This window comes from Larimichthys crocea, chromosome XIII, assembly GCF_000972845.2.
Source record: "Larimichthys crocea isolate SSNF chromosome XIII, L_crocea_2.0, whole genome shotgun sequence".
Classification (NCBI taxonomy): Eukaryota; Metazoa; Chordata; class Actinopteri; family Sciaenidae; genus Larimichthys; species Larimichthys crocea.
Genome location: NC_040023.1, coordinates 23,099,681 through 23,111,641, shown reverse-complemented (window position 1 = coordinate 23,111,641; position 11,961 = coordinate 23,099,681). Strand labels below are relative to the sequence as shown.

At 42.3% G+C, this 11,961-nt stretch overlaps 1 protein-coding gene across 2 annotated transcripts in view; it reads left to right on the top strand.

Annotated features, from left to right (window-relative positions):
* The first annotated feature begins 2,034 nt into the window (after positions 1 to 2,034).
* Positions 2,035 to 11,961, top strand: part of rspo3 (R-spondin 3) — a 15,082-nt gene continuing 5,155 nt past the window's right edge. Inside the window, exons 1-5 of one of the 2 annotated variants that reach the window (XM_010740013.3) lie at positions 2,035 to 2,913; positions 7,144 to 7,338; positions 7,928 to 8,071; positions 8,246 to 8,392; positions 8,547 to 8,732. In XM_010740013.3, the coding sequence (XP_010738315.1) occupies positions 2,814 to 2,913; positions 7,144 to 7,338; positions 7,928 to 8,071; positions 8,246 to 8,392; positions 8,547 to 8,732 (772 nt within the window). In that variant the 5' untranslated portion in view covers positions 2,035 to 2,813. Of the gene's footprint in view, positions 2,914 to 4,503; positions 4,581 to 7,143; positions 7,339 to 7,927; positions 8,072 to 8,245; positions 8,393 to 8,546; positions 8,733 to 11,961 lie in introns of those variants that run through there. The other variant, XM_019256838.2, reaches the window with a different exon arrangement.

Genomic DNA, 11,961 nt, shown 5'->3' with positions numbered 1-11,961 from the left:
GCACCTGCCCGACTTCATTTACAGGTGTCGACTGATTCTCTCACTGGACGGTCACAGGGACTGACCAAGTGACCTTAACCTTCCGCACCCCAATGCCACATACACACACTCACACATACCCAAACACACACACACACACACTCCTACCCCCAGGAGACGGTGGGGCTGGTTCAGACTGAGACACAAAGACGAGCATTATTCTTTGACATCCCTCACACTAAACTGCTGGGACGGCAGAGAGGGAGGATTTCATAATTTTTCACAACATTTTATTGTAATATTTCCAACTTTTGCTATTTTTAGCAAAAATGTTTTAATTTAATGCACTCGAGTTTACATGAGCTATTGGATAGAGATTAATTTTCATTGTCTAATAGAGGCTTTTGTTCAAATATAAATCTATAAAAATACCATCACATTTTGGATTTGCATATCATAACCACATGTTTAATATCTATATTGCAACACTTATTATCCTGGGTAAAGTTTGGATTCAGGCAGTCTGCCTCGGTGGAGGTGAAAGGGTTTAAAACAATGCATCAATCTCTGTTATGTTTCTCCGTCTGTTCCCGAGTTAGTACAGGGCAAACAAGGAAGTATTCCCATAAAGAAAGAGCCCACACTGTGTTTGCATTGCTTTCCTCAGCACAGTGACTGATGAAAGACCAGAAGCCACAGCGACTAGAAGCACTGGACTTGTGCATACTGTTCCCCCTAAACATCAACACACTAGTTAGACAAATGAGGCTTCAGCGACACTGCCCTGCTGCAGAGGCCACAATTCACTAAATCTGGACATGAAAGTCTCTGCATTAAAGGTCAATTATTACCAAAAGTCCTGAACCTGCCGACTGAGGCTCATGTGACAAACTATGTGAAATATTTATTAATAATGGACTATGTATTAGGTGTTATTATTTGGGGAAACCAATCATGGATGCTCCTTTCATTCTTTTTTTAATGGCTATTTCACTCTTCATCTTTCCTCTATATTGTAACAATCCAAACAACATCATATGTGGGCTCAGCAGGGAAAGGTCAAGTGCTACAGTTTACAATAACTCACTGATACCCATGCTTGTCTGTTATGACAGTGTGCCTCAAGCTTTTATGGAACTAACTCCCTCTAGAGGTAATAAGTTGAGATGCTGCTGCTTCTTTGGCTGACTTTTTTTGGATTCTCTCTCTCTGCACCAAACCATCACTGCCACAGAAATTCAAGGGGGAAAATAATTGCATGGAAATCTTGTACCCCTCCCCTCATCTACAATATCCTTTAAGATACCTGGTGCATGAAACAATGACTTTCCAGTACACTGGTACATGTTTAGATGCATTTTTGCTGATCAGTCTTAGATAATTGAAAATAACTGCTTTATTCAAACTGTTTACTCCTGAAGTAATTTTAGAAACATGTGCAAATCTACCCTGACGGAAAGCTCTACATTACAATACAATCACTGTTAAATCAGTCATATTTGTGCTAATCTCTCACTGTCAAGTAGGATAAATTATAATCTCAACCTGAATGTCACATCTTTCTTTGAACACACAAACTCATACAAACATTTGGAAGAAAGGAGGATAAATCTATGGGCACAAAATGGCACCTTGATTAACTTCTTTCATTCAGAAAAGTAACCTGGTTGGGATTGTGAGGATGTTGTGTTTAACCAGATTAAAAGATCGTTTTCAATGACTTTCATTGATATTATTGGGTGAGAACACAAAAAAAGTGTTCAACTACAGTTTTTATCAGTTTGGGGTGACACGTTAAGCGATGTGTGTTAAAAGCATCACTAGAGGCAGAGTGACAGACAGGAATCAGAGAGAAGCTACAGTGCACATTTTAAACCCTTGTTGAAATAACTTCAGTATGCTCTCTCTCTCTCTCTCTCTCTCTCTTTGACGCGGGGGGCTTGCCCTCTAAATAAACTTTGGAGCTCATAGGGAGAGAGAGAGAGAGAGAGAGAGAGAGAGACAGCAGAGGGCTGAAGTCATCAGCCGGCCGGCAGGAGGGGAGTAGTGAATGGGTCCTGCACACAAAGCAGAAAAGCGCTGAAACTGCGGAGATTTACTTTGTTTCAATGCGTGCCGCCGACAGCGAGCGAGAGGAGGTGTGTGTTTGACAGCCAAAAGAACTACGAAACCTTCAACTTACAGATTCTTCTGTGATTACAGGTGTTGGTCCTGTGGTGGTTTCTTTTTTTTTGTTTGTTTGTTTTTCTAGTTGTTTTTGTGCGCTTTAGCTGATGCTCAGATGAAACCGAGACCCTCAGCGCGTCTGGCACGTTAGAGTATCCACACACTTCGGGACGCACGGCGCATCTCCTCAGAGAGACGGGGAGGGAGGTCAATTTGGAGTTCTACACATGGATATTATATGTCAAACTTTCTGAGAGTTATGTTAGTCATAAATAATAATTCTGTTCATCTTCTTCACCTACACTAATGATTGATGTTGCTTTCCTCCTGCGCGCCCCGGATGAGAATCGAGCTTTTTTGGTGTGTTTGTTTGTTTTTTAATTTTTGGAGGGAATGTTCTTTATCACAACACGGATAACGGATCCCTGACTCAGTCTGGCTGAAGATCCTGTCCAGGATGTTACAGTCTAAGCGGCCCAGGCATCATTGGGCCAACGTACACTACCATCACCACATATCACCACATAGCTGGGGGTCCTGCTGTGTCTAGGAATTATCTACCCTCCACACTCTGCCTCCGTCTGGGAGGAAAGAAAAACGGAATCTTATCCAATAAATGATTTGGTGAACATTGACATTGGCTTTACGAGTCTCATCTCTGGGCTACTATGCAATTACAATTGATCTCCTTTGTTTTGATCATCTTGCACTGCATGGATTACACTGGTTGTCAGCAGCACAGCAGCACCAGACACCGGCAACATAAACGTGAGTAGGTTAAAGTGCGGCAGCGATGCTGAACTGTGTTTAGCGCAAACACTCAGCGCGCCTTCTGTTCTTATTTTACCTGTATTGTATTTAAATTAATTCAGAATTTATTTACCTGTTCTACTCAGAGAGACACGAGTCTCCAGCCTGAATTCAACATCCTTTTCCAACAAAACTCAGAATCTAATATTTAGTCTATTCTAAATATCTGTATGAATGACTGGCACAATATTGGGAAATAAGAAAAAATAAATTGCAGTTGACCTTTGCTGCATTTTATAATTTTAATCTGAAAAAAATGAAAGTGGTTGCCCAGATTATTAATATGTATTATAAAAAAAAAACATTTAAGATAATATCATTAATNAAAAAATAATTGCAGTTGACCTTTGCTGCATTTTATAATTTAAATCTGAAAAAAATGAAAGTGGTTGCCCAGATTATTAATATGTATTATTAAAAAAAAACATTTAAGATAATATTATTAATTTACGCATATCCAGGCATACTTTACGCACTCCAGCTGTTTAACGCACTAAATCCATTCTTACATTGTTTCATCCATGACATCTTCAGCAACTTCACCATCTTTAATCCACTTTTAATGCGTTTCCCTTCAGCCTTAATTGGATTAATTCATACTTTTGTCCGTCACCTGAAGCCTGCTTTGCGCTCAGTCTCCTGGTTCTCGTCGCTCTCTAGCGGTCAGAGCAGCAGACTTCAGGCACGCTGTTTGCTGCTCGGGTATCAGAGCCGATCATTGTTCAAATGGATATTCACAGCTTTAGTTCCCATATTTGGAGAAGTGAACCTCCATGTTCAGTTTATTTCCTTACACTGTCACGTTTGGGAATTTATGGAGGAAAGTTTCTTCTGATGTTGGCCCAGAGGGGGATTCATATTTATGCCAGTTTGAAATTTAACTCAGTATCATAATTTGAAATCATGTCCCATCTTGTTCTTGTTACTGTCAAAATCTGAGTTAATGCAAATTTGACAGTAGGCTCCATCCAAACACCAGAGATGTTGCATACTGAAAATGGTATTTCATCTGCCATAAATCTCCCTGGGGTCCAACATTATGTCCCATCTTTGAGTTATGACCAGCCTTTTTCCATGACACTACAAAATAAGTATCAATAAAGTCTATTTTTCTATTCTTCCTACGCACACTTTATCACTGAGGGTCTCCAGATGTGCTCCATGACTAAGTCTGTTAGAGAAGAGCAGTGATAACTGGAATATTCCATGTATCACTTGCCAGCGTGGCCGAAAACTGTCTGTGATCTACAACTTTGGAAGTGATGTTTTTATCCCTGCCACCTGGGGCTGAAACTCCTCTCCACATCTCCCTCTCTTCACATTTAATCTCAGCGCTCAGATCTGTAGCCCAGACCAGAAAGAAAGCGTTTTTTGTTTGTTGTTCATTTTTTCTACCCCCATGACCACCAAAGTGGACATTTGTTTTTAAAAGAGCAGAGAGTTGCAGCATTTGGGGGTTAATGGTGTGTTTATTACGTAGTTTAAAAAGAGGTCCCGGGGTTACCTTTGCTCATGGCAGCTCTGTTCAATATAGTTTAGGTCAGAGCTGAACTAAGCATGCGTCATTTTGCTGTTCTACAGGGTAACCCAGCCTGTATTGATCTTCTTTAAACTGCAACAAACTGGTAAGAACAAAGGACAAGGAAATGTACATGTTTTATTTAACAGGTTGATTATTCTCATTTAAATTTGTTTTGTGCTGTACTAATGCAGGATATATAGACATTCTTGAGTCTGCCTTACGCTGCATCAAGACACAGATTCTCTCTTTTAAATGTTTATTTCCCCCTAAACAAAATTAAAGAGCCTCTTAACACAGTATGAGAGGGGGACGGAGGCAGGAGGATCCAGTGGGTGTAGCTTTGTTTCTTAAATGGTGGCCTGAGACTGAAAGCAGTGTTAACGTTGCGCTTTTTGTGAAATTTGAATTATTTTATCATTTTGATTTTGCTTAAGGTGACATGCTGAAACTGTGATTTGTGGACCGATTGTTATCATGCAGCGTATCCACAAACTCACCCATGATGTAACTGTGATGTGAGACGGCAATTTGTTTCTCTCAAAGTTAAAGTTCATGTTCTATTGTAAGGGGTGAACGTCTGCCTTTTCCGGACTGACTCAGTACTCAGTAATTGACAAGTGCTTTCAAGAATCCAAACTTCTTCTGAGGATGCAGATATGTAACACTTCCAGAGATATCAGGGAGGATGGAGGGATTAGTTGGTGAAAGGGTGAATGAGTACAGACTTCAGGGGGAAAGAAGGGGGTAAGAGTGAGCTAAGAGTCAATGACCATTGAGTCAACTGGCCAAAATTACCATGCAGAGACTGAACCCGAGCTCCAAGCTTCCTGTCTGTGATGATGTATCCCAAAATGAAGGCTTGTGGGTGCCTGTATGCTAACAGTGCAAATTATATATATTATATAGTTTATCAAGACAGGTCACTTAGTTAAAGATGAAGATTGATTCTTGATTTAAAGCTAAACATAGGATACACATGGTAAAATGGGAAATCAAGTTTGACACATGATGGAGTCCTATAAAGATGTAAACATTCAATACGTAAGGCCAAATATTTTTTCCATGTTACTTCTATTTTGTTACACAAATCTATTTTCTCCATCAACCATCTGTGTTTGTGTGTGTGCCAGGCTATGAAAGTGTTTATTCATATGTAACTTTGTTGGCATGTTATGCAAGATACCACTGTCCAACTGAGGTTTTGTCGGTGCAAGTGTGAGGGCAAGGCCAAATTCCTGCGTCTTAAGACTTGTGTGAATCAGGGCAGCTTGGCAGGAACACATGTGGGCAAATGGACAGCAGTTGTAAAGATTGTCAAGATATTTCAAACAAAGTATCCATGATCTATAGTTAACTGGCAGCTAAACCGAACTTACAGAAGACGGAAGAGGGCGAGCTTAAACCTGTGGCATGAGATGTCAAGGCTAGAGAGGAGAACTAATTGCTTGGGCACTTACCCTTATGGGTTGTGTTTAATTTGCTTACCCTGTGTAGCTACTGCAACATTATCCAAACAATGACTTTGGGAATTGAGCACCGATGCAGCATGGCTGCGCAAGTATATAAAACTTCTCTCGTGGCTAGTCATAGGTGTCACTCCTGGTACAGGTAGACTGTAACATGCTCGGCCATGAGTTGATCTTCCCTTTCCCAAAACACTTTGTGTATTCAAAACATCATGGACCTGTTACGTGTATCTGGTCGTTTTCTTTCAGAACATATACGTCCTCACCCAACCACCAAACCCTCTTTGTTACCATTTTTGTCCACTGTGTGCAATCTGTTACTAAATAACACAGAAGCTTTTCCAGAAAGCTGACAGCAAGCAACAGACTGAATGTATTTCCTATTTTATAATACAGTTAGTTCTTGAAGATGTTAAGGCTTTATACACTTTATATAAAAATAATTTTGGGATTTCTACAAAATGTTACGAGTGTTGCAGCTACCTGTATTTTTTTTTAATTAATGCTTAAACACACTGTTGCTTTCAAATACACACGCTGTAACTTGGCAGACATTAAACATGTCTGTGACAAGCTGTCAGCATACAATTAAAAATGATTAAAACCTACAACCACAGCTCTCATCCACGGCAGACAAAGTCCAGTGAGTCAACCCACAAATTAGTGCAGAGTCAGGCATGAAAAACACTTGACTGATTTGTTAACAACAACATAAACCTACAGGGTAATGACTGACTAAGCAAACAAACTGCACTGTATGAAATATGTAGGAACCCTCAAAACAGAGTTTGAGTTGAACTTTCTAGGTTCTTCAGATTCATTAGATCCACTTGATCCTGTTTTGTGCAGGGCGCCATGATCATTAAAACATTTACAAGGAAAATCAAAATGTTCCACTGTACTCTGCAAAATGATACTTACTCTGAGTCTAGTGTCTGGTGTCTTATTGTCTTATTTCTTTCCTTAAATGTTTTACTGCTAAATTAGATGAATAAATAAGTGAATTCCTGAATGTTGAAAAAGAGGGAGTCTGGTGTTATAAAAATTAGGGTTACCAGCATTGTGTCTGTCACTGAACTGTGGCACTATGGCTTAGCAAGTGTTGTGATTTCTCCAAAATTAAGCTAAGTTAAAAAAAAGAATCCCAGTATTTTTGTTTTCCACATTAAATTCATACTTAAACTTTGCTCCTGTCAACAGAGATCTCTGGTGTGAGCTCAGGGTGCCAGCAGGGTGGCTGTCTGACCTGCTCTGACTACAATGGGTGCCTGTCCTGCAAGCCGCGCTTCTTCATGCATTTGGAGAGGATTGGGATGAAGCAGATCGGGGTGTGCATGACTTCCTGTCCTCCAGGCTTTTACGGCACACGTTCCCCAGAAAGAAACACCTGCACAAGTAAGCTATAATGGCTGTATTTGTATCATGGAACGATACTGTAACAGGAACAGGTTGATCTGTAGGTGTTGTATTAGTAGTCCAGACTTCTGTGTTATTCATTGTCCTCTGCATAATCTTCTCTCATAACAAACACACAGAGAAAACTTGTCAAGCCAACTTAAATGTGGCCTCTTAACAGTGTGTTTTACTTACATGTGACAAGAGCAAGAAGTCTAGTCGGCTCCAAGAAATTGTCAAAATATGTCTTCACTCCATATACACTTTTTTACAAGTAACAGCTTCAAGACCTGGTATGACATTATGTATACATACAGTATGTACTCAAATTACTGAAAACTTGGTACCTGATAAGTATGTTTCCTTTTGGTGACATTAAATTAAATCAGGCCTTGCTTTAGTTAAAATCATATATCACAAGTCCCCTTGCAAGGCATTAATCTGACTGCAGTGGCCTATATTCCTGACTGTATTCCCAGTGAGACATACACACACACACTGACACCCTGTATATTTAACGTGCAGGACACACTCGATAACTTGACCGCTTTAAATAAACGCTGGCGGTGGGTCCATGTTTCTCTGTCAGAGTGCAGGTCGGACTGCGACTCCTGCTTCAACAGGAACTTCTGCACACGCTGCCGAGCGGGATTCTACCTTCACCAGGGCAAGTGCCAGGAGAATTGCCCTGAGGGGCTGGCCCGCAGCGACACACAGAGGGAGTGTGTTCCCAGTAAGTGTTTAGAGTTTACATTCATCAGGGACAGGGATAAACATTGGGTTTACCCATTACTTAACTTGATTTACCTTGTATTTATCCCATATTAGCCATGTAGAGTTTACCAAATACTGACTTTGGAATTAAGCGGGCACATAAATGTGCATAACAGTGCTTTTGTCTTTGCAGTGTGCCCTGCAGAGTGTGAGTCGTGTGTGAACAGTGAGACATGTGAGCGGTGCCGGCCAGGCCTGTACCAGCTCAACGGGAGGTGCCACCATGTCTGTCCAGAGGACTACGAGCCCAATGACAAACTCATGGAGTGCACAGCACAAGGTCAGTCCAGTGTGAAACAGACAATCAACTAAGGTGTCCGTACTGTTGGTAGGGCCCTTGCCACGTAGAACAGCTACAAGTGGCATATAACCTTGAAGAAAAGAGGGTTACCCCAATTTAAAATAACTAAATACCTCAATCTTTACCCTGTCAGTGCACTGCGAGGTGGGTGAATGGAGCGAGTGGAGCCCCTGCTCTCGGTCCGGCAGAACCTGTGGGTTCAAGCGGGGCCAGGAGACCCGCACGCGGCAGGTCCTCCAGTACCCATCACCCTTTGGCAACCCCTGCCCCGAGATCTCAGAGATCAAAGAGTGTCTGGTCAAGAGGAGGAAATGTTCAGGTAAAAAAAAAAACTGTTGTAAATATTCAGCGTGTAAGTGTTCCAGCTGTGTGTCAGATCCTGACTGCTGAATCCCTGTGATCCAGCATTTGAACTTTAACGACCAAACAAAAACAGAATTCTTTAAATGGTCACATTTGAGACATTGTCTATTGTATTTGCTGTTGACCATCGCATTCACTGCCAATAATGAATTTGTGACACATGGCACGACTTCTACTCTCTATGAATTCCAGACCTTGCTGCTTCAGCTTGTACAATCAGAGCTAGTCGTTCTTCCGCTCAGGACTACGACTGTTTACTCAGAGGATTGTCATTGTGGTTAGAGTGAGGGCAGTGGGGGGAACGCACATGTGTGTGATGTTGCAATGGGTATGTTGTGTGTTTTCCCACGAGACCTCTTTGGATTTTTAAACAGTAAAACCGCTTTCTCTGCTCCTAGTAAACAGGGAATAGCGTGATCATTACTAATGAAGAGAGTGAAAACTGCTTTCACACAGGCTAGTCTCTGTATAAAACCCGATGCTTTGGTGCATTTTCTGTTATGTGTGTACTGCGTATGTGTGGTTACTGAGCTGGTTGGCGGCTACGGCTGGTTGTTTTTTAGCCTGGGCTCTGTAGTGTTAAATGACAGATCGCAGACAGGGTAGGAGGCTGAGATCCAGCCCCCTGGGGCCTCACACTTACAGAACAAACAGTGTGTGTGTATGTGTGTGTATGTGCGTGTTTCTGTGCATGTGTGTGAGTGTGTGTGTGATGCAGCAGAAAAGCAGTTGACTCTGGAGCAGAAACAGCCAGCTCAACATCAACATCCTCCCCATGGGAGGCACGCGGCGACCAGGGGATCAGTATTGGTTTATCCCCACAGCTGCCAATACACACACACACACACACACACACACAAACCAACATATGCACACACATATCCAGATACAGATACGCCCTCTCCATTTCAAACAAGTCAGACAAATGGGCACATCAAACACACGCATGCACAGAGATACACACACATACCATCACTGGCTCACTAAAATAACTACACAGCCGTTGCTCTTGGTGGTAATTTGTGAAGAGAGTCGACTGGGTCGACGTGATTTGTAATGCAGACTGTGAAATGTGCCCTCTGTCACCCCCCTCACTTCTATCTGTATCTCTCTACTGATCCATTCCCCCATCCTCATCCCCCCCACGTACACACACACACACACTCCCAACCACACCAAAGAAAACATAGACCCCCATATAAGCTCCCTGTTGGCGCTCCCAGTCAGTCAGGTTGGGGCCGAGACTAGTGTGGAGTCAACAGCTCTGTTGGTCTAGTCTGAGCCTGGTGAAAGGGGGGGTAAGGAAGGAAGGAAGGAAGGAAGGAAGGAAGGAAGGAAGGGAGGGAGGAAGGGAGCTGAGGTTAGTCTCACACACTACAGACCCTGTTTATCAGCGTTGCCCCCACTTGTGATTACCCAATTGCACCAGCTCCAAGAGCATCTGCGTTGAATGAGAGCTAATTATCTGCTTCAGCGCGTCCTCTCCTCGCTGTTTACGTTCTGCACACGCTAGGGGGTCAGTGGTCCAACCCCAGAGAGCCCCCGGTAATCCTCCAGCAGCCCTCAGACACTGATACATCCTCCTCCTCCTCCTTTCCTTTCCTCCTCTTTTGCACTTTCTCCTTTTGCCTTCTCTTCCACCTCTGACCGGCCTCTCCTCCTCCCGTTCCTCTCCTTGCCTCTCATTTTTCTCCTCTGCATGAGCCTACTAAGTCTTTATACTTTCCTAAACCACAAATCCTTCTAAAATTCTGCGAAATCCTGTGAGATTCTCTTTCTACTGTTGCCACTAATCCTGACAATTCTCTCCTCACCTCTGAATATAGAAATTATACTTGAAAGTCTCACATAAGGGAATTTTATACCAAAAAGACTGGAATATATCCATTTGATATTCCTATCTCAGCGTGTTGAAGCTTCACACTATCTTCAGATAAACATTTCAATAAATGTGCACACTTTCAGCTGCACTGGAATTAGGATGTAATCTCTTAATGCCCAGTATGACCAGGAGGAATGATGACAGCAAGCAAAACCTGTTTCACTATTCACATGGGCGTGTGACTATTGTTTTAAGACAGACTTGAAGAATTGTGAACATATCCTTTAAGATGGTTCAGACTCAAACTATGACCTTGTGTCTCAAATCAAGAAAATGATCCTTGTTCATTGTAAAGGGAACATTTATAAACACCAAATCTTTAAATCCTTCTGACTTGTTAGCACAAGTATGTTCCTTGCCTGGCTTTAGTTTCATTTTGATGTGGTCAGTCGCATCATAAAACTCTCAACGAGAAAACTCTTCGAGAAAACATTCCTCAAAATTTTAATCTATTGCTTTAAGGGTACTTAAGCTTCCAGCTAGTACAGCCTCTAGTTCAACAGAACCATTGCAAAATCATAACTTTTAATTGGTCTTGACTCTTGAACAATGTTTTAAATTACACATATCACGTCAGAAACTGGAGGAAATATGCTGACATATTCAGGCTTTGAGTCAGAAAAACTTGGCTCTGTTCCTCCGTTATCTACGGCTGAAGATTGTGAATGTTTACATCCACATCCGCCGCCATCTCTCTCAAGTTAATGCTGGCTAATTTGTCCTTCGATGGACCTGCTGTTCACCTCTCTATCTCTGTAGCCGGATAGACCGCGTGCCCTCTGCAAACCCTTCAACTCCCCCACACTCACACATACAGACACTCGCACAGACCTATTACACCCAGAGAAACATACAGTTAAACAAACTAACATCAGGGGGATTGATACACACACACACACACCTCAACACACACACACACACACCTCGACACACCCAGAGCCCCCCTCATGACATCCTGGCCGCCATGCGGCAGGCATTCCACTTGTGGGACAGCCCATAGCCTTTAATCCCAGCCTGGCTCCCGCCAAAAGCTCCCCGGACGACACAACGCCTGCCACAGAGGATGTGCAACCATAAAACACACAGTGCACACACACACACACACACACATACATCTCCCCTTACCCTCAGTGCCCCACTCTCATTTTATCTCTGTCTGTTTCCTATTCTCACCTTGCTCTTTAGTTCATTCAGTCCTCTCTCTAGGTTGTAATTCATCTCTTCTACTGCTCTCATTCTCTGCCCATGTCTCTTTCAGTAGCATGCTCACTCATTGTGCCAACACACACACACACACACACAC